At 45.7% G+C, this 26,515-nt stretch overlaps 2 protein-coding genes across 5 annotated transcripts; one reads left to right on the forward strand and one right to left on the reverse strand.

Annotated features, from left to right (window-relative positions):
• Positions 1 to 341: 341 nt before the first annotated feature.
• Positions 342 to 10,188, reverse strand: FKBP1B (FKBP prolyl isomerase 1B). Of its 2 annotated transcripts, none has more exons than XM_080685354.1 (4): positions 10,024 to 10,187; positions 5,964 to 6,011; positions 2,571 to 2,683; positions 342 to 1,144 (listed from the first exon to the last, which is right to left on the reverse strand). In XM_080685354.1, exons 1-4 carry the CDS (start codon positions 10,058 to 10,060, stop codon positions 1,016 to 1,018), a joined length of 327 nt encoding a protein of 108 aa, XP_080541480.1. In that variant the 5' UTR covers positions 10,061 to 10,187; the 3' UTR covers positions 342 to 1,015. The 2 variants fall into 2 exon arrangements, with proteins under 2 accessions (XP_080541480.1, XP_080541481.1); XM_080685355.1 differs by having other exon boundaries at positions 343 to 1,189; positions 10,024 to 10,188.
• A 1,708-nt stretch (positions 10,189 to 11,896) lies between these two features.
• WDCP (WD repeat and coiled coil containing) lies at positions 11,897 to 24,923 on the forward strand. 3 transcript variants are annotated; one of them, XM_080686477.1, is made up of 5 exons: positions 11,897 to 11,925; positions 12,291 to 12,503; positions 15,766 to 17,620; positions 21,057 to 21,174; positions 22,764 to 24,923. In XM_080686477.1, exons 3-5 carry the CDS (start codon positions 15,785 to 15,787, stop codon positions 22,979 to 22,981), a joined length of 2,172 nt encoding a protein of 723 aa, XP_080542603.1. In that variant the 5' UTR covers positions 11,897 to 11,925; positions 12,291 to 12,503; positions 15,766 to 15,784; the 3' UTR covers positions 22,982 to 24,923. The 3 variants fall into 3 exon arrangements, with proteins under 3 accessions (XP_080542603.1, XP_080542602.1, XP_080542604.1); XM_080686478.1 differs by having other exon boundaries at positions 11,918 to 11,980; XM_080686476.1 differs by lacking the exon at positions 12,291 to 12,503.
• The last annotated feature ends 1,592 nt before the right edge of the window (positions 24,924 to 26,515 follow it).

The following is a 26,515-nucleotide window of genomic DNA, read 5'->3' on the forward strand; positions in this document are numbered from 1 at the left end:
TTTATATTAGTTCACACAAACACTCCATCCATGCTTTTGTTCCGGCCCTCCGGTCCAGTTTAAGAACCCATTGTGGCCCTCGAGTCAAAAAGTTTGCCCACCTCTGGTCTAAGGCCTACCGCACCTTCATTTGTTCAGATGCACAATGTTCTTTTCCATCTGGGTGAAGGGAGCTCATCCCTTTAAGTCCAAACAACTACAAATCTCAAGATCCCAAAGTGCTGGAATCCCACATTTGATTGCTAGGCTATGGGATTTGAACACAATATATTCTTTTAGTTATTCAGAGACTTGAGCCTGTGAGATGAGTGGCAAATAATACCTACTTTGTAAGGCTGCTTAGAGGATTGGTGACCAATTTATTTTAAATATACAGAACAAGGCTCAGCATGTACAGTATTCACATTGTAATTATATTTATTCTCTCTCCTGGCTACTTGGAAGGCTCCTTTCCACTATTTTTTCCCAAGGGCGACTGGCTTATGTCGTCCTTCAAGTACTTCCTATCTACAATAAGGATGGACAGGAGTTTGTCAAGCACAGAGCCTTTATTTTACATGTCATTTCCAAAGAGGACAGTTTGTAAGTCAGCAGCCAACAATTTCTAAGAGAGAAAGTGACAGCAAAGGTAACTGGCTCAAGTCCCTCTGTGTACGCCATGTACATTTCGTGTCTGAGCACCTTGTGTGTCTGGCTTAAGTGAAGGTAAGGCAGTGTAGATTGTGCAAACAAGAAATCTGTGTTGTGTTCTCAAGAATGGCTATTACATGCATCACGCAAAATGTACAACCTGAAATGTTTCGATCTGCAACCAAAGTTTCCTCAAGCAGAGATGCGCGTGAACAATGATCAACACATACAGAGCAACTTGGGCAGAGAGAATGAGTAATGTAGTGGGGCAGCGAGGTTAGCACACTGATCAAGAGCCCCAAGCAGGAGGAGCCGTCCCAGTGGCAGAGCAGGCTAGGAGGGTGAGCAGCAGCCATCTCCAGCCACCTTAAGTTCCTTCCTGCCTTCACTCTAAGTTGAGCAGCTCCACGTCAAAGATGAGGGTGGCATTGGGAGGGATGACACCGGGGTGGCCAGTGACTCCATACGCCACATCAGGGGTGCAGGTCAGCTTCGCCCTCTGCCCCAAGCTCATCTAGCAGGGATGGGGGCAGATGGGGAGAGGAGAAAGAGGACCCAGCTTGATTTAAAAGAAAAAAGTAAGGTAACTATGGCATTTTCCCAAACCATCCTCATGGTAACTCTGAAAATCTGAGATGAATTTTATGCATGGCACACATATATGTTATGTGTTAAAATATGTTGTAACACATGCAGATTCTGCCTCAGAATAGCAGAAACTTGACTGTAGGACAGTAACTTTCACAAAGCAGTCTCTAATTCATTCATCCAACAAACTGCTGGTTATCAAGTAGTATATGGCCCAAACACTTCTATTTGTTCATAATTGTTCCCCACCAAGTTCTGTCTTCCTAAACAGGGTGTCTAAAGCACATGTACCTGCACACAATTAAGTAGGTGGCAGGCAGTTCATTAGAGAACTTGAGATCAGAGCCACAGCAAGGTGGAGAGGGCTAAAAAAACTACAGTGGAGCATCAGATGGCTTCACAGACCCAGGAAGCAGAGCTTGAACAAGGCTCATCACAGCAGTCATCAAGACCCATCTGGTGCCCAGTCGATGTAGCTCAGTGATTGAATGTCAATCTATGAACCAGGAGGTCATGGTTCAATTCCCAGTCAGGGCACATGCCCAGTCTGTGGGCTCCATCCCCAGTGTGGGGCGTGCAAGAGGCAGCCGACCAATGATACTCTCTCATCATTGGTGTTTCTGTCTCTCTCGGTCTCCCTTCCTCTCTGAAATAAAAAATAAAAAAAGACTGGCCTGACATTAGTGAGACTTGGTGAAATGTGAATAAACTGATTTTTAAATACTGAACATCTGACTCAAAAATTTGAATGATTAGTTAATAGTATTGTATCAATGTTAATGTCCTGATTTTTATCACCTATAATAATAAAAGCATAATATGCTAATTAGGCCGGACCAAGCCGGGGCTGGAAGGGTAGCCCGGGTCCCGGGTGCCAGAGGGAAGCCAGTGTTGGCAGCCAGGGAAGGAATGCCTACTCTTGCACGAATTTTGTGCATCGGGCCTCTAGTTGTATTATGATTATGTAAAATGTTACCATTTGGGGAAGCTAGGTAAAGAAGATATGGGAACTCTACTATTCCTGCAATATTTTTGCAAGTCTGAAATTGTGTTTTTTTTAAAGTTCACCTTGGCCTACCCTCCCCCAACTCTTCTGCTGCCTTGGTCAGGGACAGCTGGTAGCTCACAAACCTCTCAGCTAGGTTAGTTCTGATCAAACTCAGGGGATGAGCTTGAGATATAAGAGCCCCCAGTGATACAAAAGAGTCATGCTGGCAACAAAAAGGGTGGGGACAAAGCCAGGACTGAAACTAGATGGTGTGCAGTAGTTAGTGGTCTGTGATAGGGTGGGGGCAGTGTTGAGCTCAGATCCCGACTCCTCAAATCCCCCATAAGGAGGATCTTCATCCTACCTGGGCTGCACCCTCTTCAAAACCCTTGATGACTTCCTGTTTGCCAATTCTGAACTTGAAAGGTTTGTTTCTGTCTCTGGATGAATCAAATTTCTTCCCATTTTGGAGCATTCCTGTGAAAACAAGAATAAGGTGGAAAAGAGCTGTGATCATGAGTCAATTGCCAATTTGGGCTCAACGCATCTAAAACGGAATTCCTATTCTGCACTAACCTCCTCTTCCAATCTTCCCCATTGGACCTGTTGCCCAAACAGGAAACGTGGACTCTTCCCTCTGCCTTATCCCATATACAGCCTATCAACAAGTCCTTCATATCTTTGGAATCACCTATTTTCTCCATTTCTATTACCACCATCCTGGGGCCTCACCAAGTCACCATCCTGTCTCACTTGTGTATAGGAACAACCTCCAATGGGTCTTTGCTCCACTCTTACTAAAGGATTTGGCTGTTACCTGCCTGATAACCCTCTCTCTGCTCTCCACTTCCTTCCCTTTCCCTGCCATGTCCTAATCAGGTCACACCTTTCTCAAATGCCTCTGCACTTAAACCTTCTGTTAAAAATATGACAACAAGAAGGCATGCATAGCATGGGAGATGTTAGAAATGGTATAACCAACAAAAGACTCATATCTAGAATAAATAAAGAACTTCATAAATCAAAAGACAATCTAATGTTTTTTAATGGTCAGAATTTAAGCAGACAAGAGGATATCCAAATGGCCAATAAGTACATGAAAAGGTACTCAACTTCATGAGTCTTTAGGACAATGCAATTCAAACCCACAACGAGATACCACTGGGCACCCAGAGTGGGCCAAAAACAAAACAAAACTTGATAAAATCAAGTGTTGATGAGGATGCAGGAGAACTGGCACTCTCAAACATTGCAGGTGGGAGTAGAAATTGGCACAACTTTGGAAAGCTATTTGCAGTATCTGGTGAAGCTGAACAGGCATAACCCTGTGCCCTGGTGATTCCACTTCGGAGCATATACCCAGCCAAAATGGGTACAGGTGTGGATCAAAAGACATCTTTGTTCAAAGCAAGACTATTCATGATAACCCAAAACTATAAACAGCCCAAATGGCCATCAACTATAGAAAGGATAATGTGTAGTATCCTATATAATAAAAGGCTAATATGCAAATCGACCAAATGGTGGTACCACAGGTCGCTATGATGTGCACCTGCCACCAGGGGGCAGACGCTCAATGCAGGAGCTGCCCCAGGTGGTCAGTGCGCTCCCCCTGTGGAGCCAGAAGCCGGGCTCACGCTGGCTGGCAAGCACAGCGATGGCAGGAGCCTCTCCCACCTCCATAGCAACACCAAAGATGTCCGACTGCCAGCTTAGGCCCGCTCGGGGGAGCAGGCCTAAGCCATCAGTCAGACATACACCGAGGGCTCCCAAACTGCGAGAGGGCGCAGGCCGGACTGAGGGACCTTCCCCCACTTCCTCCCTCTCCCCCGCCACCCAGTGCACAAATCTCATGCACCCAGCCTCTAGTATTCATACAATGAACACAGAGGCAAGGAATGGTACAAAAATAGAAAAGAACAACCATTCTGCATAAATCTCACAGATATAATATTGAGTAAATAAGCCAAACAAAAGAGTACACACTCTAGCCCTGGCCAGGTAGCTCAGTTTGTTGGAGTGTGGTCCCATACACCATAGGTTGCAGATACAAAACCTGGTGGGCCGCATATGGGAAGCTACCTATCAATGTTTCTCTCTCTCAAAATAAACATATCCTTAGGTGAGGATTATAACAAAGAAGAATACACGGATTCCATTTATATGACAGGCAAAACCAATCCATGCGAACAAAAGTCAGGACGCTGATTATCTTCAGGGAGGTGTGATAACTGGGAAGAGACAGAAGGGAGACTCCTGGGGTTGCAGGAAATGCATATGTTGATCTGTGTGGTGGTTACCTGAGTGTGCTCACTTTGAAAAATTTCATGGAGATGTACATTTTAGATTCATGTTCTCTACTGTATTTATATTTAATAAAAAACATTTACCAAAAAGTCCCGTATAATCTACTGTGATGAGAGAGTCCCTCCTCAAACCAGAGCCACTCCCAGCTGATGTTGGTGTTTAATGCATGCTGCCTGCTCTCTGTGTGTATTGTGAAAAGTCTTTGCAAAGATGTTGTGGTTTCAGTAATTTGATAAGTACAGATCCGTCTGCAACATGTAGGACAGATAAATTGATTACACAGGTCAGAGGCCCCAGAAGACTCGTGGTAATTAGGCCACATCACTGGGAGATAAAACACAGCTCCAGCCACTGACGTCAGCGACCAGCAACACACAGTTGAGAAAAATACCCCCAGTATCTGTCTAGAATTAACCTGCACTTCACACTGGCCCAGAGAACTGCTAAAAAATGGCCCCATCTCCATACATCTTAGGAATTAAACTGGCCTTGTTGTCTGCTAAGTAGCTGTCATCAGGTTTGCCCCCTTGGGAAGCAGGTCACATAGCAGAGCACTCACCCTCCCCCCTGCCTGGGAACAAACACCTGCTTGTGATCTTCCTGCCAGCAGTCTTCAGGAACTCCATCTAGAAGGTTCACAGCCCACCTGCCCTTCCAATACAGAGGGGACAGCAGAGATGCAGCCCCTCCGCTGGCTCCCACAGCAATGCTGTCATCCCACCCCTCACACTGCACCAGGGCCTTGCATGACTTGTCTGCCCTCTCCCACCCCCCACAGCCCCAGGGCCCAACACAGCATTTTGCACACAGTGGGTGCTCAATAACAGTAGGCTGAATTGAATAGACTATTTCTGGGAAAAAAAAAAAAAAAAGTTCTGAGGAAGCCACTCTCCTAATAATACCGTATGATGAAAAGGGAGTCTGCAGGGAGGGACAGGGCCAGCCGTGGGCAAACTACAGCCCGCAGGCCGGATCCGGCTGTTTTATCCGGTTCTCTTGCTCTCCCCTCCGCTCCTTTACTTTGAATTTATATTAGTTCACACAAACACTCCATCCATGCTTTTGTTCCGGCCCTCCGGTCCAGTTTAAGAACCCATTGTGGCCCTCAAGTCAAAAAGTTTGCCCACCCCTGGACAGGGCTCTCCGAGCTGTACAAAGGGATTTCCAAATATCAAACAGAACCAGGAGGGCCAGGGCTCCACTCTGCCCACACAGAGGCGAGGAACCACGGATGACTCTTGCTGGTATAAGTGGGAGGGGTTAACCTTGCAAGCCCCCTTCCTCATTCCCACAAGGCTGGCTGGGAGAAGTGGGGGATAGCTGGTCAGATGGAGACTTGGTTGCCTTAGGCTTTGGGCCTGATGCAGGGGAGTGTCTGCAGAGGAGTGTTAGAGGAGAGACCTACCGTGGGAAGGGCAGGTGTGATGAGGGCTAGGGGAACAAGGCCTACCTGTGTAGTGCACCACACACGTCTGGCCCTTCTTGGGGAATGTCCTTCCTGCAAGAAGACATGAGGGCAGATGAACAAATAAGGTAGACAAAGTCACCTGGGACATTCAGGTGTGACTGTCCATACCAGGAAGATGCCCCTGGCTCTAGTTCTGGCTCTGTGCCTTGTGTAAGCCAGATTAATTACATCACCTCTCTGGCTTTGACTGGAACTTGATTTCCTTGGGTTCCTCAACTCCACTCTCCCCTGGTTCTTTTCCTTACTTTGATTGTTCCTTTTACTTTCCCTCATCTAGTCCACAAGCCTTCACTGGCAGCCTACTATGTGCCAGGCCTGGATTAGATTCCAGAAACGGAGCAATGTATGAACTCATGAGGAAGTTAGGGAGACAGACACAGAAATGAGTAGATTCTGAGGCAGGGTGATGACTGTGATCAAAGATGAATAAACACAATCATTCACAAATATTTACCGAACGCCTGGACCTGATTTGAGGATTACAGCAGTAAACCACATAGGCAAGATCCCCACTCTTTTTGGAGGGGGACTAATAATCCTCAGATAAACAAGATAATTATAGATTGCAATAAGTTCTCTAAAGATGAATTAAAGAGAGACAGTGGGCAGGCCATTTTCGAAAGGGTGGTCCAGGATGGCCTCTCAGAGCTGAGACTTGAGGATGAGCAAATGTTAAAAAACCACTGAAGGAAGAAGGATCAGTAAGGGCACAAGCCAGAGGCAGGAAAGGATCGGTGCATTTGCAGAATGGAAAGGAGGCCAGGAACTGGGAAGAAGGGCAGGAGGAAGAGAGGAGCGGAAAGGAGCCGGACCATGCCAGAGCTTGCAGAGCTGGGTTTAATTCTAAGTGCAACAGAAAGCCACTGGAGGGTTGTAAGCAAGAATGACATAACCTGAATTAAGATTTTATAAGATCATTCTGGCTGCTGTGTGTAGGATAGACGGTCAGGCGCCTGTTGCAGTAATCCAGACAGGAAATCAATGATGGCTTGAATTAATGTGGTGGCAGCAGAGAAGAGAGCCAAAGAGATAGGAGATGTATTCTAGAAGCGGAGCTGACAGGGAGTAGAGATGGGGTCTAGGATGAGGGAGAAGTCAAGCACAATGCTTGGGTTTTCAGTTTGGGCAGCTAGATGGGTGGTAGAATAAATTCCTGAGATGGGGAAGACTGGGGAGGACAGATTTATGAGGGTGCAATCTTTTTTTACAATATATTTTTATTGATTTCAGAGAGAAAGGGAGAGGGAGAGGGAGATAGAAACATCAGTGATGAGAGAGAATCATTGATCAGCTGCTCTCTGCACACCCCCTACCTGGGACCAAGCCTGCAACCCAGGTATGCGGGTGGCAATCTTGCGATGCCTATTAGACATCTTAGTTTATATTGCAAGTGGGCAGATGGAGAGTCTGCACTGGAGGTGTCAGTTTGGGTGGAATTTAAAGCCAGGAGGCTGGATAACAATGCCTTGGGAGGGCTAACCACTGAGCCAACACCTAGAGGACTCCATGGGAACCCACGGCGGGGAGCAACTGACTGGTGTCAGGGAGGAGATAATGGTTAAACTGGGATCTCAGAAGATGGGTAGTTTGCCAGAGGAAATAAAGGGAGATAATCTGGGAAGAGTGAACCACATGTTCAAAGGCCTGGAGTCAAGCATCGTGGGAGTCCTGTCTGGTTCACTGCTGTAACCCTAGGGCCCAGCACACAGTACATATTCAACAAATATTTGCTGAATAACTCGTGTGTGTTTAACAACTTTTAGGCAGCTTGCTAAAACTGGAGAAAAAAAAATGGTAGTGGGGGTAGGGACTGGTAACGAGAGATTATGCTCTACTGTGGAAGGTAAGAATAGGTCATCTCGCCCTGGCTCATGGCTCAGTTGGTTGGAGCGTCGCCTTGTGCACCAAAAGGTTTTGGGTTCGATCACCCATCCGGGCACGTATGAGAGGCAACCGATCAATGTTTCTCTCTCACATTAATGATTCTCTCTCCCTCCCTTCTTCTCTCTTAAAATCAATAAACATATCCTCAATGAAGATTAAAAAAAAAAAAAAGGAAAAAGAAAAGAAAAAGAATAGGTTATCTCACCAGCTGCCTGGAGAAGGAGATGGAAGTTTCGCTAAAATATTTTATGCCTGGGGAGGGACATGGTCAAAAGGGCTGTGGTGTAGAAAATGAGTTGGAGTGAGGCGGGAGGCCAGAGGGGAGGCAGGGAAGTGGGCCTGGAGGTGGGAAGAGCAGCAATGCAGAGGCTGTGCAGAAATCGGGTGAGAGATGACGGCGGCCTAACCAAGGTAGGGAATAGAGCCTGGAGATATTCAGCAGAAGGACCTGACAGAACTTGGTGTGAGGCTTAATCAAGAGGCATCCCAGCCCTGCGTAGGCATACGTGTTGAAATAGGAATTTGAGTATGAAATATGAATCCCCTGCTGGGTTACATACAGCATGGTTGTCTGGCCCTTTTGCGCTTCCTTGACTTGGGGTTTTATTCATTTTTTGTTGTTAATTTTCCCCATGTATTTGGTTCCCTTCCCGCCCCACTCCCAATTGATTTTTAGATGGCGTGGAGGAAGGGGAAGAGACACAGAGAGAGAGAGAAACATGGTTGCCTCTTGCATGCACCCTGACCAGGGCTGGGGATGGAGACTGCACCCGAGGTACATGCCCTTGACCAGAGTCCAACCCAGGACCCTTCCTTCCGGCCGCAGGCCGATGCTCTATCCACTGAGCCAAATCGGCTAGGTCGACTCAGGGTTTAAAACAGGCTGAAAGCAGAAAGCCAGAGCTGCTCCAGGCTTTCCCTAAAACTCTCATCCTCCTCAAGAGAAAACGCTCCCTGTCACTGGCCAGAGAGGGTGGATGAGGAGAGAAAACTCAGCCTGGGAAGGGAGGCCAGGTCTCCAGTCCCCAGCAGAGCTGTGTGGCAGTGCCTGGAGGCCACCAGGCCTCAGGGACGTGCTTCCCAGGACGCAGCACCCAGGTTCCAGGTGTGGACCAGCTGTACCCGCCCGTGATGCTGGGCAGAGCTGGGACTTCTAGGGACCACCGGCTTTCCACAGGGCCTCCGGTTTTCTTGGGTGGGTGTCAGTAATGCCTGACATGAAGTTTGCCTGTCAGATCCTGCGGAAATGGGGGCTCCAGTCCGAATTAAGTTTTGGTGAAAAAATAGCTAGCTAGCTATTCTTTGCACATGCAGACCCAATTGTACAAGGGTGACGCCTGGCGTGTCGGGCTTGGGGAGCGAGCAGCGCTAATCCCAGAGGCGGAGAACAAGGAACACCGAGGAGAGCAAGTTCTGGTTTGAGCTTGCGGACTAGGAGGTGTCGGTGGGACATCCAGGTAGAGGTTTGGCCGCCGCTGGATAAACGGACCACCGGGAACTCAGGTCGGAGGTCCGGGCTGGAGCCTTCCATTTGGAGGCCATCGGTTTGCAGACGAGACTGAAAGTCACGGGAGTGGACAGGCTGGCGGAGAGGCTGAGTGGGGCGGGGAGGATGCTGCGAGATGCAGAGGCGGGGAGGGCAGCTCCCTCTCCAGACTGGCCGGGTCCCCACCGCGTCTCGCCGCCCAGCCCGCAGGGGGCCGCCCACCGACCGCAGGCCGGGCACGGGGCGCGTTAGAAGGGAGTTGCCCGGGCAGAAGAGACCCCAAAGCATGTCCTTTCCCCCGTTTTCAGAGCTCACCCAGCAGGGCAGGAAAGGCGGGGCTAACACCTGGCCCTGGGAAATCAGCAGCAGCGGATAACCGAGCGGTTCCAGCCGCGGCGCGGCAGTTGCGGCCTCCGGGCGGTGGCGGCCGCAGACCCCCGCCTCCCTGCCCCCGCCTCCCGCCGCCGCCTGCGCTTCCCCCGGTGAGCCGGCTCAGAGGACAGCAAGGACCGGCTCTTAAACCTCTCACAATCCCGCCCGGAGTCTCCTCCGGTGGCGCCCATCCTAGGCCCTCCCCCTGTTCGGGCGCCCTCCACCCACCTCCGAATCAGACCCCCGCCCGCCCGGCTCCGCCCGGGACCCGTCCTCTCCCCCTGCTCCGCCGCCCGGTACCGTCTCCCGGGGAGATGGTCTCGATCTCCACGCCCATCGCGGTCCCACTGGCCCCGCCTCCGAGGGTCCCCGCTGCTGCCCCGACCCCGGCTCGGCTCTGGCTCCCGCTGCCGCTGGCGCTCCGACTCGCCTCCCCGCCGCCACTGCAGAGCCGGAGGAGGTGCGGCGGAGTCGGGACCTGCGCGGGGAGGGGCCACAGGAAGGGGGCGGCGGGGCGGGGCGGGGCGGCGAGGAAAGGTGGGGTCGGCCGGGGCGGGGCCGGGGGAAGCGACCCTGACCCGCTGCTCTGGAGCCCAGCCAGGCTAAGGAGCACAGACCCGCAGACGGGGAGGATGCTGAGGGAGGCGTGCAGGCTTTCCCGCATCCACCCGCTCACCTGTATATCCATCCCTTCATCCACCCGTTCAACCCAGATTTATCTCTTGGGAATCTACTTGCTCCCACAGACTAGGGGAAGGCCAGCAACTAAACCAAGTCTAACTAGTTGGCTCACTGACATGGGGTTCAGGACGTTTGGAAGCACCAGAGAGGTACCTGCCCTAGCTGGGCTGCCGGGATCTGCACGAGCCAGCTGGAGTGTGGGGTGGGGTGGGAGGGAGGAAGCTTCATTGCCGACCTTCTCCACCCCTCTGAGTTCCTACTCACTATCCCAGGTAGCTCTGCCCCACGCACAGGTGGATTCCCACCTCTCAAGCCAAAGAACTGCATCCTGGGAAACCATTTGAATGAAGACCATCGCTGTCCTCGAGACACTAAAACTGGGATGGGTAGGGACACTTACAGCGTGGAGCGATTCGCGCTGTGGGGTGAATGAATGAGTTGGACCTTGTGTTCCTCCTCCTCCACCCAAAAGAGGCCCAGGAGTCTATAGAGATTTTTGGAAGAAGTCATTTGCATTCGTTTGCTCAAAGAATGAATGGGACTTTAAATTTTTGTTTCTAACTCATGGCTGCGTTGTTCCAACAATGATTTGAAGGTCTGATTCTAACACGTGGTGCTGGAAGATAGGCATGGGGAGAAAAGCCTGAGCAAAGGTGTCCGAAGTCCGAAGTAGGCCGAGAGATGTTCTTCCCCCTCCTCCCGGGTGGTTGCGTAGGAGACTTCAGGCTCTCAGCATCATTGAAAGAGGATTGACTGTGTTGTTCCAGAAAGATGATGATCACCTGTACTATGAGGGTCAGGATCTGAAATCCGCCCCCCCCCCCCCCCCGGCTGCTCCAAGGTGTGGCCCACGTTCTCCCAGGGGTGTAACTCGGTCTAAAGAAGCCTAGTTGACACCCTAGTCCATGAGCTATGGCCATGGGCGGACACTTTTGTCCTAGTTGACACCCTGGTCCATGAGCTATGGCCATGGGCAGACAGGTACGTATAGAACAGGGGTGTGTAACTGGAACAGGTCAGTGGAGCGGCTTCAATGGAATGCACAATATTTTGTGTACAGATAAGAACATTAAAAAAACACACACACACACAAAAAAAACACCCGCAACAGTTTTCTGAGGAAATTTTGTATGTTAAATACATCGTCAACCCCTTCCCATCCCTGACTCCCCATCTCCCCATTTCCCCCAAAAAACTTAAGAAACCGTATTGACTCTAGGGCTCCTGGACTCCTTCTTAGACTAAGAAAACCGATAAGAAGTGGGGAAAGGCGTTAAACCTCGAGAGAGAGAGAAATTGCGTGAGGCTTAGAGTCGGGAGTTTCACCTGGACTACAACTCCCAGAAATCTGTGCGGCAAAGCCAGAACTTATTGGTCAGTGGAAAAGACCCTCTCCTAACGTGACACACATAAAAACCAATAGGCTGGCAGCATTCCCGAGCTTTCCCCGACCATCTCACCTATCAGAGGCCTTGGAGTCGATGCTTCCGGTACCCGCTGCGGACTTTGGAACGGCGTTGGGTGAGTTGGGGCGGCTCCGGGGAAACTGGTCTACTGCGGGGCAGTGAGTCCAAAGGTGTTTTGTCTCCCTTGTTGCCCAGCCTGGCGGGTGTGGGGAGCCTGTGGGTGGGCGGGATGGATGGTGGAGGGACTGGCCCTTGGGGAGAGGGTGAAAGACGCTCAGGTGTGCGGACAGCATGGGAAGAAGGGTGGGGGCCGGCGGGCGGTGGTTAGTGGATGCGGAGGAGCCGCGGGTGGGTTCAAAGGAGTGAATATATCCCCTGTGACTCAGGAGTGACATTTCAGGGACTGTATCCTAAAGTAACCATCCAAAAGAAGAAAATGCTCTGTGCATAAAGATCTTTATAAAGCGTTATTTATAACAGGCTAAAGTTGGCTACCACCGGGTGTCTCAGCAGTGAGGAAAATTATGCAACTTCACTGAGTGAATATTCAGTGGCCTATAAAAATAATTTACAAAACCCTTAAATAATATGGGAAGATGCTAATATATAATGTCAAGTGAAAGAACAATGCGATACAAAATTGTACGGTATGACTGAAAAAGTTTAACCACAACGGCATGGAAAAGTCTGGAGGTATGTAATCATAATTTTCTTTGGATGGATTTTTTTGTGTGTGAATATACCTTTCTTGTGTGTTAATTCTTTTTTTCGCAAACACAAGCAAAAGTTTGTTTAGAAAGTAACAGGTATAAAAAGTGAGCCAGCTGGGCTGCCTGGGCTCAGGAAACAAGTTACAGAGGCAAAAAAGAAGGGCCCTTGGAGCTTAGGAGAGAGAAAGGCAAAGACAACGCACCTGGGGCGGGGGAGGGGGGAGGAGTGTAAATATTTTACAAGATACCAAATAATTGGAGACCTCCTGAAGGTCATTTCAGCTTTTGGCCTCTAGGTTTTTTTGGGGAAACTCTCTCCCCCTCCTGGTTGCTAGAGCAAAGGGTATGTGAACGGAGCTCAACCTATGGGAGGCCTCTCCCAGTTCTGAATTGTAAGCAATTGCCATCAGGTGAAGGGGCAGTGAGCTTGATTCTCAGCTGACTAGAGAGAGGGACAGCAGTGGTTTATTGTGCCTAGCGGCCTGTTTTCTGTGCCAGGTTCTTGAGCTTATTTTTTATTTAGTTTTATTATTATTATTTTTGCATCAGTTAACCAGAGTGGTTTCTGTTGTTAATACCCGGGAACTCTGACTTATACCCCATTTTTGTCCAAAAGAAAAAATTTAGTCCTGGACGGTGTGGCTCATTTGGTCGGAGTGGTCTCATGCACCAAAAGGTTGCACATACCTAGGTTGCGGGTACAGAAGGCAACCAATGGATGTTCCTCTCACATAAATGTTTCTCTCTCCCTCGCTCCTCCTCCCCCTCTCTCCTCCTCTCCCTGTTCCTTCCCCTCTCTCTAAAAAATTAATAATCAGCCGAAACCGGTTTGGCTCAGTGGATAGAGCGTCGGCCTGCGGACTGAAGGGTCCCGGGTTCGATTCCGGTCAAGGGCGCGTACCTTGGTTGCGGGCACATCCCCAGTGGGGGGTGTGCAGGAGGCAGCTGATCGATGTTTCTCTCTCATCGATGTTTCTGGCTCTCTGTCCCTCTCCTCTCTCTTCCTCTCTGTAAAAAATTAATAAAATATATTTTTAAAAAATTAATAATCACATTCTCCAATGAGGATTTAAAAAATGTAGCACATATAAAATCATATATATGTATAAAGAAATACACATATGCTAGAGGCCCGGTGCACAAATTCATGCACGGGTGGGGTCCCTCTGGGTGACCTGCAGGGATCGGGCAAAACCCACAGTCCCAACACCGCCTGCAGCTCCTACCTGCCGCTCCTGCTCATCCTGGCCCCACTGTGCCTGACACGGGCTTGTGCCCAATCACCCAATCAGTCCCGATCAGGAGAGGCTTCCGTTCGCTCGCCAGCCATGAGCCCTGCGTCTGGCACCCTCCCAAGGGGACTAGCCTGCGGGATCGGGCTGAAACCCTCTCTCCGACATCCCCCGAGGGGTCCTGGATTGCAAGAGGGCACAGGCCAGGCTGAAGGACCCCACCGGTACACGATCGGGCTGGGGAGGGACTGTGGAAGGGCTACAGGGTGTGTCTGGCCCATCTTGCTCAGTCCCGATCAGCCGGACCCCAGCAGCAAGCTAACCTACCTGTCTGAGCATCTGCCCCCTGGTGGTCAGTGCACGTCATAGCGAGCGGTTGAGCGGCCCTAGCATGCATTAGCATATTCCGCTTTGGTTGTTCGGTCTATTTGCATATTGCCCTTTTATTATATAGGATTATTATATAGGATTGCTTTAACAGATTCAAAGGCTACACACCAAATTGTTAACAGTGCTTTTTTTCAAGGACTTAAGATTTCGGGGACAGGGTGGTGGTAGTGGTAAAGAGGAGTTGGAGGAAACATTTTGTTTTACTTTAGACACCTTTGGTTTGTTTGAATTTCATTGCACTGAGCGTGTACTTTAGTTATATAAATGTCTCGGGGGAAAAACCCTTAAGAATGAAAAATTTGAAAGTAATACTTGCCTAGCCTAGTTTACATTATTGTGAAGGATTGTTGCAAACAAATGCAATCGGGAATGTGAAAATATCCTGAAAATTAAGTGCTATTTGAAAATGATGAAGTAGAAATAGCAATAGTGACTTTTGAGTGTCATTTCAGTATAGAGGTAAAGGCCATTTTTTAAGGGAGTTGAGGAAATAAGTGCTAATAAAGTCAGAGTTGTGAATACCAGTTATTTATTGACTTGGCAGTAAAAGGAAACTTTTTAATTTGAAACTTTTCTAGCTTAAAAGTTGAAATTCCCATGAATACTGACATAGTCTCCTCAATCTGAATTCAGCAATTATTAACATTTTGCTACCTTTGCATTAGCACGCACTCTCTCTGTATATATACACACACAAATTATGTTTTTTGATATATATTTTTTTTTTTGGGGGGGGGTTGTTTTCTAAAGCATTTGAAAGAAAGTTGTAGGCATTATGACACTTTCTCCCAAATACTTCAACATACATTATCTTAACAATAAAGACATTTTTCTACGTGACCACAATACCATGGTCACACTTAAGAAAATTACTAACTCTATAATATTATCTAATATCCATTCCATATTCTAATTTCTCCAGTTCTACAAATATATATATATTTTTATTGATTTCAGAGAGGAAAGGAGAAGGAGAGAGGGAGATAGAAACATCAATGATGAGAGAGAATCATTGGTTGGCTGCCTCCTGCATGCCCCCTACTGGGGATCGAGCCTACAACCCAGGCATGTGCCCTTGACTGGAATTGAATCTGGGACCCATCAGTCAGCAGGCTAATGCTCTATCCACTAAGCCAAACCAGCTAGGGCTATATATTTTTTTTGGTAGAAAATTTTATTTCCTCAATTTAAGGTCCAAAGATTATACGTTGCATTTGCTAGTTTTGACTCAGTAGTCTCTTTTAACTTGCCACATTCCTCCTATCCTTTTTTTTCTTTAATATATTTTATTGATTTCTTTACAGAGAGGAAGGGAGAGGGAGAGAGAGTTAGAAACATGAATGAGAGAGAAACATCAATCAGCTGCCTCCTGCACACCCCCTACTGGGGATGTGCCCGCAACCAAGGTACATGTCCTTGACCGGAATTGCACCCGGGACCCTTGAGTCTGAAGGCCGATGCTCTATCCACTGAGCCAAACCGGCCAGAGCTCCTCCTATCCTTTTATCCTCTCACAGTATTGACCGGTGAAACATCTAAGCCAGTTGTCTTGAAACATGTCCTATATTCTGGGTTTCTCTGATTACAGTCTCAGGATGTAGCTTTTCTTTTTAATTATTTCAGATAACCTTTATCAGAAAGGATGGAGTTGGGAAAAGGAAAACTTCTCAGGAGTGGGCTGAATGCATTGTATCAAGCAGTACACCCAATTCACGGCCTTACCTGGACCGATGGGAAGCAGGTAGTCCTGACTGATGTACAGCTTCAGAGTGGAGAGGCAAAGTTTGGGGACTCGAAGGTCATTGGACAATTTGAGCACGTGTATGGGGTGTCGTGGGCCCCACCTGGTAGAGCTGACACGCCCCCTCTGCTCGCTGTCCAGCATAAGCAGCATGTCACTGTGTGGCAGCTGTGTCCCGATACCATGGAAACAAGCAAGCCGTTGATGTCTCAGACCTGTGAGATTAGAGAATCGCGCGCTGTCCTCCCCCAAGGCTGTGTGTGGCACCCAAAAAGTGCTGTTCTGACTGTGCTGACTGCACGAGATGTCTCCGTTGTCCATAACCTTCACTGTGATAGTTCCCGAGTAAAAGTGGACAGCACCACCCAGGGCCTTATTCACTGTGCATGCTGGACCCAGGATGGCCAGAGGCTGGTGGTGGCAGTAGGCAGCAGCCTGCATTCTTATATTTGGGACAGTGCTCAGAAGACTGTTCAGAGGTGCTCCTTCTGCCCAGTATTTGATGTGCACAGCGATGTGCGTGCCATCGGGGCCACTGTGGACTCACAGGTGGTTATAGCCACTGAACTTCCAATGGGTAAGATTTGTAGCTTAAATGCATCTGAAACGTTTGGCGTTCCGCCCAGCAGTGAAGACACTTGTCTGTGTACTTCACCAGGTATTGATGAGATGCCCTCTGTGGATAAAGGGACAGCCTCTTATGGAACAAATTCCGACACAGCAGTTTCTCCCTTTTCTTCTTCCGGTTCAGATCCTCTGAATCTAACTCATATACGTTTCAATAGATCTAAGTCTGAGAGCAATGCCCTTATTTGTCTAAGAAAAAAGGATTACTTGGCAGGAACCGATCTGGATTCTTCACATTTAATTCTTGTGACCTTTGAGAAAGAGGTTACCCAGACCAAAAAAGTCACCATTCCAGGCATTCTGGTTCCTGATCTAATAGCAATTAATTTGAAAGCAAATGTTGTGGCAGTGGCTTCCAATACTTGTAATATAATTTTTATCTATTCTGTCATTCCATCGTTTATGCCAAACATCCAGCAAATTCAATTAGAGAGTAGTGAGAGACCAAAAGGCATATGTTTCTTGACAGATAAATTATTACTAATTTTGATAGGAAAACAAAAATCCACTGATTCAACATTTCTTCCTTCTTCAAAGTCTGAAGAGTATATCATTCGCTTGATTGTCAGAGAAGTAATGTTGAAATATGAATTTCCGGTAACAGTGAGTGAAAACCAGAGTGGCTACTCTACTTTCAGTGCCCTATTAAATAAAGCCGAGAGGAAAAAGCTAATTGAAAGTCTTTCGCCAGATATTTGTCACCAAAACAGAGGACTCTTGTTAACAGCTAATAGCAGTAGTCAAGGTGGAAGGCCTGGAAGTACTTTTATTAAAGAAATCAAAAGTCCTCCATCCAGTGTCTGTGATGACTCCGTAGCCCTGGAGACTCTAGATGCTGAGCCTGTTAACGGGTCAGCGACACTGCCCAAACCCAGCAGCACACCAGACTACACCAGCACCCTGGACCCTCTTAATTTCCCTCCAAGAAAGAACTTACAACGGGAAAAGGAAACTCACCAGCTCTCTAAGGAACTGGACATTTTATCTAGGAAACTGATTGAAGTGCAGCGCTGTCTCTCTGAACTCTCAGACTTCCTACATAATGGAAAGACGTCCTCTCCGGTGTATCCACTCTCTCAGGATCTGCCTTACGTCCACATCTCTTACCAGGTAATTTCTCCTTAAAGAGCCACCACTATACATAAATGCTCCTGCAGCCAGTAGTCACTGCCAGAAAAATGGTTGCAAAAGATAGTATTTAAATTGAACTGGGCTGTTATATTACAGGCAAGCTGTTACACCTTTACAGGTTGGTTGCCTGCCAACCACATGGACACACATACCAGGATACACTGATTTTTATCATGTGCATGGTGTGAAACATGAATGATTGCACTTATTCTATCAATTTATATTTAGAAAAAAAAATTTTAATTGTGGTATTTCATTGTGAAACTTCTTATGCAGTGCAGACACTCTTCCATTTATAAGAAAGGTTATATTTATTTTAAAAATGTTAATGCATCTATTTATGCATGCATATGCAAACATAGTATTACATAAATGGCATCCTGTCACTTTATCATGAATGCTTTCCTTCCCTATCAAACTGACCTCTGCTCCTCCCCATTTAACTAGCAGCTTAATGTGGATCCTTCCATAGTGTGCTTCATACTCATAATCTTACACAGACCTTTGCATAAGTAGATACATAGGTACAAGCGATATATAGGTTCAGGGGTGGTTTTTGTTTTATAGAAATAGGGCATATGCTGTACTCTTTACTTCATTCTGAGAGTATGCTGTTTATTCAGGCGTTCCCTGTTGATGGACACTCACTTTGTTTTCAGTTGCATAGTGCTACAATAGTATTCTTGTTTGTATCCATTTGTTTTCCTACTTTTATCGGTATTGGGTTGGTTCCCAGAAGCAGGAATGCAATTTGAATATGTTTCTACTTTTAAAAAAAATTGCCAGATTGCCTTTCAAAGATTTTTACTTAACAATGTCTCACATTACATGCTCACCAGCAACCTTTTCCTAACATCCTCATGAATGTGATAAATGTGAAATAGTATTTCACTTTTATTAATTTCTTTTTTGCTTTACTATTAGTGAATTTGAGTACATATGTCTTCATGTTCTGGGGCAATAAATGAGTTACCTATTGCTTATATTTTTCTTATTGAGTTATCAGTTTACAAGAAGTTTTTATGTAATGTCTAGATTTTTTTGCAACATTTTTAAAACTTTTTTTTAAAGGCTAAGGGTTTTTTAAAAAATATTTTTTATTGATTTTTTATAGAGAAAAAGGGAGAGGGATAGAGAGAAACATCTATGAGAGATAAACATCAATCAGCTGCCTCCTGCACACCCCCTACTGGGGATGTGCCTGCAACCAAGGTACATGCCCTTGACCGGAATCGAACCTGGAACCCTTGAGTCTGCAGGCCGATGCTCTATCCACTGAGCCAAACCAGTCAGGGCACAATATTTTATTTATTTGTTTGTTTGTTTGTTTGTTTATTCAGTCCTCACCTGAGGATAATTTTCCATTGATTTTTAGAGAGCATGGAAGGGAGGGGGAGAGACAGAGAAAGAGAAATATCGATGTGAGAGAGACACCTATTGGTTGCCTCCCACATGAGCCTTGACCAAGGCTGGGGATCGAGCCTGCAACCGAGGTACATGCCCTTGACTGGAATCGAACCCAGGACCCTTCAGTCCAAGGGCTGAGGCTCTATCCACTGCATCAAACCTGCCGGGGCCCTTGCAATATTTTATTATTTTGGTTTTTACATTTGTGTTTTTTAATTGATTTGAGAGAGAGGAAGATTGATTTGTTGTTCTCTATTTATGCATTAATTGGTTGCTTCTTGTATGTGCCCTGACCGGGTATCAAATCAGGAGGACACTAACCAACAGAGCTACCTGGCCAGGGCCTACATTTACATTTTCAATCTGTAATTAAATTTTTGTGTATGGGCCACTTCTATTTTCTGAGAGTTAGATAGCCAGTTGTGTCAGCAACATTACTAAAAATTCACCTTTATCCCACTGAACTGAGGCTACCATATTTATCATATATAAACTTATCTATACTGAGATCTAATTCTGGATTCTCCATTCTGCAGGAGGCAGCTGATCAATGGTTCTCACCATTGGTCTCTCTCTCCCTCTCCCTTCCTCTCTGAAATCAATAAAAATATTTTTTTTAAAAAATTCTCCATATCAGCATATAGAGCTTTTTTCTTTTTCTATATCTGCACAGTATTTTTTTTCCCCTAATTACAAAAGTAATATGTGCTCACTGGGGGGAGAAAGGGAATGTAGCCAATATAGGAATAATTAATGGTGAAAGTAAAAATTCTTCATAATCCAACCCTTAGAGAAAATCATAGAGTTAGTTTTAAGTAAGTCTATATTTTTTCTACCAAATAACATTTTTTTCTTTTGTAAACATTTATGAATGTGAAATTCTGTATATTTTGAGTAAAAGAAATGTGTGGTATTTTGCCTTTTCAGTTCTTCAGTTTCTCAGTTTATAATGAACTGATTGAGCCAAGCTATTATCAATAATTACCTCTGGAGGTAGAATCTGGGGGACTTTACTTTCCACATTATAAATTTATGTTTTACTCTATATTGAGGATATATTCCTTTTGTAATGAGAAAAGTAAAAAAGGCAAAATTATCAATAGCAAGGAAGAGTTTCTCCTGTAATTTCCAAAGTGACATTTTTCATAGAGTTCAAATAAATGATTAGTTGCTTCTGGCCCTTATAATTTATTAATATTTAAAATGTTAATAGTAGACATGCTCTTTGAGTTGTTCATTCTTCCACCAATTATCTTCCATCATTGAAATTATATTTCTCAGCAGTCAGAAAATGAGTAGTAATAATTTTAACAACAAAATAAGTTAGATACATAACTTGCTAATAAAACTCTTCAAATGCTTACATGAAGTTATTGTTGCAAATAATACATAATTAGAAGTTACATTTTTTATTCTATGTTCTATGATTATACCTTTGGACTCTTAATATATCTTAAATTAGAGCTGTAATTATATTTTCTTTATCTAGGGACATTTGAAACCAATTTTAAAGATGAGTTAATGTTTAGTAAGACTTTTTTAAATTTAATAATCATTTTTATTTGTACTTTTTCTAAACCAAGTGAATTTTGACCAGTTTGTTTACTTGTGCCAATCCTCAGGGCAGTCTTTTTTGGCATTTTCCCCCCAGTAAAGAGAGCACTAAGTTTTTTTAATTATACCTAAAATAGCCAGGCACCTGTTCCTCACCATCAGATTGTGCCTCTTAGGCTGCTGTCCATCATCTGTAGTGTTATCAGTCATATCCTAGGACAGCTGGTTCCTGGTGATAAAGTTCTAGGAAAAGTAAGTTACGGGGTTGTGTTTTGTTCTGACCCTTTAGTTGTGTTAAATAATAGAGCAAAAAGCTCCTTATATAAAACTGATGTCTAATTGATAGGGTACTAGATAAGGATTAAAAAAAACTGTTAACACTTTCTATTCTTAAGAATTGTTAACTCCATTGCTTCTGCACTTGGCTTAACAACTTTTTTTTTTGCGTTTGAAGAAACATTATTCTGTAGAATCTGTTGTTGAAAAAAGAGACGTGCTTCTCTGCAATGGCAAACTCAGGCTCAGTACAGTGCAGCAGACGTTCGGCCTCGCCCTTATTGAAATGCTGCATGGTAGGTAAAACCCAGAAATTTACCCTTCGCAGCACCCCTCCTTCCACCATCTATTTTGTTACTTTCACCGGTAATGAAAATGATGTGTACTGATCATTCCGTGATTCACTAGATAATTAACAACTATTATCAATTGTCTGCCGTATACCCAGGCCTGTTACACCAGACACATGGAAAATATGTGTTCTGCCCTTAAGGACCTTATAGCCTAGCTGGAAAACCTAACTGTGTACATGAAAAACTAGAAAAAAAGTTACGTTACAAAGCCATATACAGGGTGGGGCAAAAGTAGGTTTTCAGTTGGTCGTATTGAAAATAATGCAATAATTAATAAGTAATAATACAAGGATAAACTCTGTTGCATTATCGTAGCTATAAACCTACTTTTGCCCCACCCTGTATAACAACTGCAAGGAAATGACATAAAAACCTCATATATACCTTTTGCACTAGAACATAAAGATCATAGCAACATTGCGGGATATTTCTGAAAGGGGTTGTTTTAATGTGCAGCAAACATATGGACATGAGGGACACTTCTGGATGGCGAGGGACTGAGTCATGCCCACGTTCCATCAGGTTGTGGTTTTCTTAGGCATGTGACTGGAATCGAACCCGGGATCCTTCGGTCCTCAGGCTGATGCTCTATCCACTAAGCCAAACCAGCTAGGGCTATATATTTTTTCTTTTTTAAATATGTTTTTATTAATTTCAGAGAGGAAGGGAGACGGAGAGAAACAATGATGAGAGAGCATCATTGATTGGCTGCCTCCTTCACAGCCCCTCACTGGGGATTGGATCGAGCCTGCAACCTGGGCATGTGCCCTGACCAGGAATTGAACTGTGACCTCCAGGCTTATAGGTCAACACTCAACCACTGAGCCACACTGGCTGGGCTGCCATATTTTCTTTGATATTTCAGTGGGTTCCAGTGGTGGCCCATTATAAATAACATTAATAAAAACCTCTCTATTTTACGTGTTGTTTTTGGAAAGTTTAGATTTTCAGAAGTGAAATTACAAGGTCAAAAGGTTAAGACACCATAGACTTAAAAGCGCCAGAGAAGGTCCAGGCATGCTGATGGCCCTCGGCTATCCTGGAACAAGCCATGCAGGATTTTCTGGGCCATTCTAGTCTAGCTCTAGTCGTTTTTGCCTCCTCGGGTGTTCAGTGGTTGGTATGGATCTAAAGAGTAAAGAAGGTTCCTCCAGTGGCTGTTCCCAACCTCACATATTTCCTGGAGAAACTGATTAAGAGCATGTAGATAAGGTAGGGACACTCCACACACAGCCCCTAATGTATGTGCAGGCAGAAGCCCATTTGCATACCACTGAGTAATAAATGCCCAGCCTGAGTGAAAAATGTGTGTCCTTTAGCTCTGCCTAAGTCCTCAACTTCCTCTTCCCGCCATATTACTAGACCCCCCGTAACAGTCCTTCCGTCTCCCTATTCTCTGTAAAGTCTTGTGATGATCAGGTTTAATATTATCAACTACGAATTCTTCCCCTCACAAAGTCGTATTTGTTGTTTTTCCTTGTAGAATAAGATGAAATATCCTAAATTGCCCATGTGTTCATTTTACTTTGCAGATTCCCACTGGATCCTTCTCTCTGCTGATAGTGAAGGCTTCATCCCATTAACTTTTACAGCCACACAGGAAATAATCATACGAGATGGCGGCTCCAGGTCAAATATCTTCAGAGACTCTTTGTCTCAGAGTCTTGATTCTGGTCCTCGTCTTGAAGTCTTTAGAGAACGCACAGCCCAAAGTGTAGATGCCACCAGCTGTTCTAACCATCTAGGCTGATACTTGTTTGTAGAGTATTTGCAGCTTAGCTTTTCAGATGAGACCATTCCAGACAAGATCTGTTTCCCACTGTGGACTCTCCCCACTCACACTGCCACGCAGAGGTGAAGCACTGGCCTGGTTGGCTCGGCCACTTCTCCGTCTTCCCCAGAGTGAGGCTCACGCTCAGAGCGCAGTCTTTGTTAGATGGCTCGGAAAGTGCTTGCTTATGTATTCATGAGGTGTGGTTTTGGCTGAAGTCGGAATTCCCAGAACAAGACAATGTAATGGTGCCCTATGGATTGTGTTTTATGGTTTCTCCGAGGCTTTCTGTCCCAGCCCAGAGCTGTGTTAAAGAAGCTGTCTTAGAAGCACTTAAAAGGCACCTCAGCATGTGATAGATCTTTCTCATGGCTTAAAGATGAGGTTAAGGAGTGCATATCCTCCAGCATATTCTTAGCCCAAACCAGCAGAAATCTAGAGTTCAAAGGAAGATAAAAAGCCATTGACTGCTACCTCCCTCCCCCGCTCTGCTCCCTAGAACAGGATGGACCTCTCAGAATTTAAACCTAACTTTATTGCTTCCCTAGAACATTCTGGCTAAGGTCCAGATCCTCCTAATAACTGGCCCTGGGCAAATTTCAAATGACATTTCAGTGCTTTGACCCTTCTAGACCCCTCTTGGGCGTGTGCTGATGTTACTAGTACAATGCCAAGAACAGGCGAGGTCTAAGGCATGGTTTTGTGCTCTTGCCTCGCCTGCTTTTCTCCCTGAAAATTTTCCCCAGTTATGGGATTATAAACAATACCCTATTTTTCTCATAATCAACTCTTTTTAAGAAAAATGGTTTTTTTTGCCCTAGCCAGTTTGGCTCAGTGGATAGAGTGTTGGCCTGTGGACTGAAGGGTCCCAGGTTTGATTCCGGTCAAGGGCATATGCCCAGGTTGTAGGCGCAATCCCCAGTGAAGGGCGTGCAGGAAGCAGCCAGTCAATGATTCTCTCTCATCATTTATGTTTCTATCTCCCTTCCTCTGAAATCAATAAAAATATGTTTAAAAAATGTTTTTTATTTTAGAGACGAGGGGAGAGGGAGAGAGAAAAACATCAATGAGAGAAACATCAATATCAATTGGTCACCTTCTGCATGCCCCCTGCTGGGGATGTGCCCTGACTGGGAATTGAACCAGTGACCTCTTAGTGCATGTGTCAACGCTCAACCACTGAGCCACACCGGCCAGCCTCAACTCTTACATTGTAACTTTAATTTTGGTATTTTTCTTTTCCTTTTCAGTCAAGTTTTAGAGACTAGCATAGAGTCTGTGAGAGAAAATATTTCAGGAAGTTGGAAATTTCACTGAATCTGGGATAGTCCTAAAAAGTACGAGTTATTACAAATAAGGGCTAAAGGGCCAGCTTAGTATAGTGGAAAGAGCCCTGATCCCAACTCTAGATAAACACAGCACTTCTTACTGCCTTCAAACACGTTATAAATTTCATTTACTGCAGCATAACCAATCGGTCTGTGTGGCTAGTCATCACATCTGCAGACCCTTGTTTCAGCCATAGAAGCTCCATTAGCACATAGTCATTTTTTCCCATTGCCTTTAAAATTATCTGGAAAGAAATACTTTGCACCCTTGGGGACTCCTGTCTGTTACAGTTTATGAAGATGGAGCTGGGATAGGAAAGAAGCAAGGGCCCATTCTGTGGTTCAGATGCATTAGAGAGCTGGTGGGGTAATGGAAGAGGAGGCCACTTGTCTGTACTCAGCTGCCTGAGAGCAGTGGCTGAGGACAGTCTGAGGCCTGGCTCCATTTTCTGGGTGGGATGAAAGCACATACTGTGAAGCCTAACGAGGGGGCTGGGGGACCCTGTAGTAAGTTCAAGGTGGGTGCCTCAAGTTGTATGTTACAGTCAGCGTTTCACTGGTCAGTCTTCAATAAAATCACTCATGGTTGATGCAGCTGTTGTGAATGTTTTAATGGTATTTTTTTTGTGATTATTGCTGCCATACAGAAATATTCTTGATTTTATGTATGTGTATGTTGTCTGTGTTTCTTCTGGTGGCATGTCACCAGAAAGGAACCTGGCCCGGAGCAGGTCTGCCTTGGGCTGGCTGGTGGTATGTGAGTTCTTGACTTCATGCAGGAAAAATTTCACAGTAAGAGTTCAGGTGATTTTGAGAGCAGATTTATTACAGTTGGGGACAGTGAAACAAAGAAAGAACGTAGGATAGAAGGAGCAACAGGAGAGAGCCGAGACAGTGCTCTGCTTTGGCTCTCTAGGAACATTATGGGAAAGAAGTGGGCCACGCTGGGCTGTGTGGACTCTGAGAAGTAAAAGCCACAGTGGCAGAAGCGAGCCGAGGTGGGGATGCTGTCAGTCTAAAGGGGGCCTGGACACAGGTTCAGGGGGTTAGCCTGGGACAAGCTGCCACAGCCTGCTGCTCCCCTGGTTGCAAGTCTCGTGGAGACCCTTAGAGTTTAGGAGAGAAAAGTAAAGATGCACACCTGAGAAGGAAGAAAGGCAAGCGCGTGCTCCAGAGAGAGCCCGCACTGGCTCGTCTTAGGGGTTCTTAACCTGTTTTCTAAAGGGGATTTTGGCAGAGGTCTCGGGGGAGGATCTCAATAGAATATTCAGCTTTTCAGAGGTGTCCTTTAATGTGCTGATTAATCAGAGTCATTCTCTGGTCAGTATTACCTTCAGAGAATGTCACCAAAGAGGGACCTGGACAGCATGGGGTCTGCCCCTAAATGGTCTGGAATGTGTAAACCACTTGTTCCTAAGTGTCCCTGGTAAGGGAAGATAAGACCTTGTGATTTATTATCTTGCTAGGACTAGTTTGTTCAGCTCTCTGTCTCAGTTTCTCCATTATACTTGCCAAGGAGTTTTTCTAGCTCAGACAGTTCAGAATATAAATTCTTTTTTTAAAAAAATATTTTTATTGATTTCAGAGAGGAAGGGAGAGGGAGGGAGAGAGAGAAACATCAGTGATGAGAGAGAATTATTGATAGGCTGCTTCCTGCATGTCCCACACCGGGGACCAAGCCCGCAACCTGGGCATGTGCCCCTGACCGGAATCGAACCTGGGACCCCTTAGTCCGCAGGCCAACGCTATATCCACTGAGCCAAACCAGCCAGGGCAGAATATAAATTCTTTAGTTCTTCACAACAAATCTGATTCCATGACAACTCTCATACAAAAGATGTTTCCTTTGCCTCTGCTATTATTATAGTCATTGGAACAATAAAAGATAATCCAACATTTGCTGCTTTTGGAGACAGGGAGAGAAGAGCTAATTTCTTTAAATTATTGTTTAGCCCGCCCATAATGGCCCAGGAGGTCCCGTTCGATTCCTGGTCAGGGCACATGCTCAGGTTGCAGGCTTGATCCCCAATCATGCAGGAAGTAGCCAATCAATGATTCTCTCTCATCATTGATGTTTCTATCTCTCTCCCTCTCCCTCTCTAAAATCAATGAAAATATATTTTAAAAAATAAATTGTTTAATGTTACATTGAGAATATTTTACATAAAGTCATTTACAAATCCCA

Source organism: Plecotus auritus (assembly GCF_963455305.1).
Source record: "Plecotus auritus genome assembly, chromosome: 8".
Taxonomy (NCBI): domain Eukaryota; kingdom Metazoa; phylum Chordata; class Mammalia; order Chiroptera; family Vespertilionidae; genus Plecotus; species Plecotus auritus.

Coding starts and splice junctions, on each gene's coding strand:
- FKBP1B (XM_080685354.1), bottom strand. CDS start 10,060: ATGGGCGTGGAGATCGAGACCATCTCCCCGGGAGACG. Junction 6,012..10,023: donor GACCATCTCCCCGGGAGACG/GTACCGGGCGGC, acceptor GTCTTCTTGCAG/GAAGGACATTCCCCAAGAAG. Junction 2,684..5,963: donor GTGTGTGGTGCACTACACAG/GTAGGCCTTGTT, acceptor TTGTTTTCACAG/GAATGCTCCAAAATGGGAAG.
- WDCP (XM_080686477.1), top strand. CDS start 15,785: ATGGAGTTGGGAAAAGGAAAACTTCTCAGGAGTGGGCTGAATGCATTG. Junction 17,621..21,056: donor ACGTCCACATCTCTTACCAG/GTAATTTCTCCT, acceptor TTGCGTTTGAAG/AAACATTATTCTGTAGAATC. Junction 21,175..22,763: donor CCTTATTGAAATGCTGCATG/GTAGGTAAAACC, acceptor TTTACTTTGCAG/ATTCCCACTGGATCCTTCTC.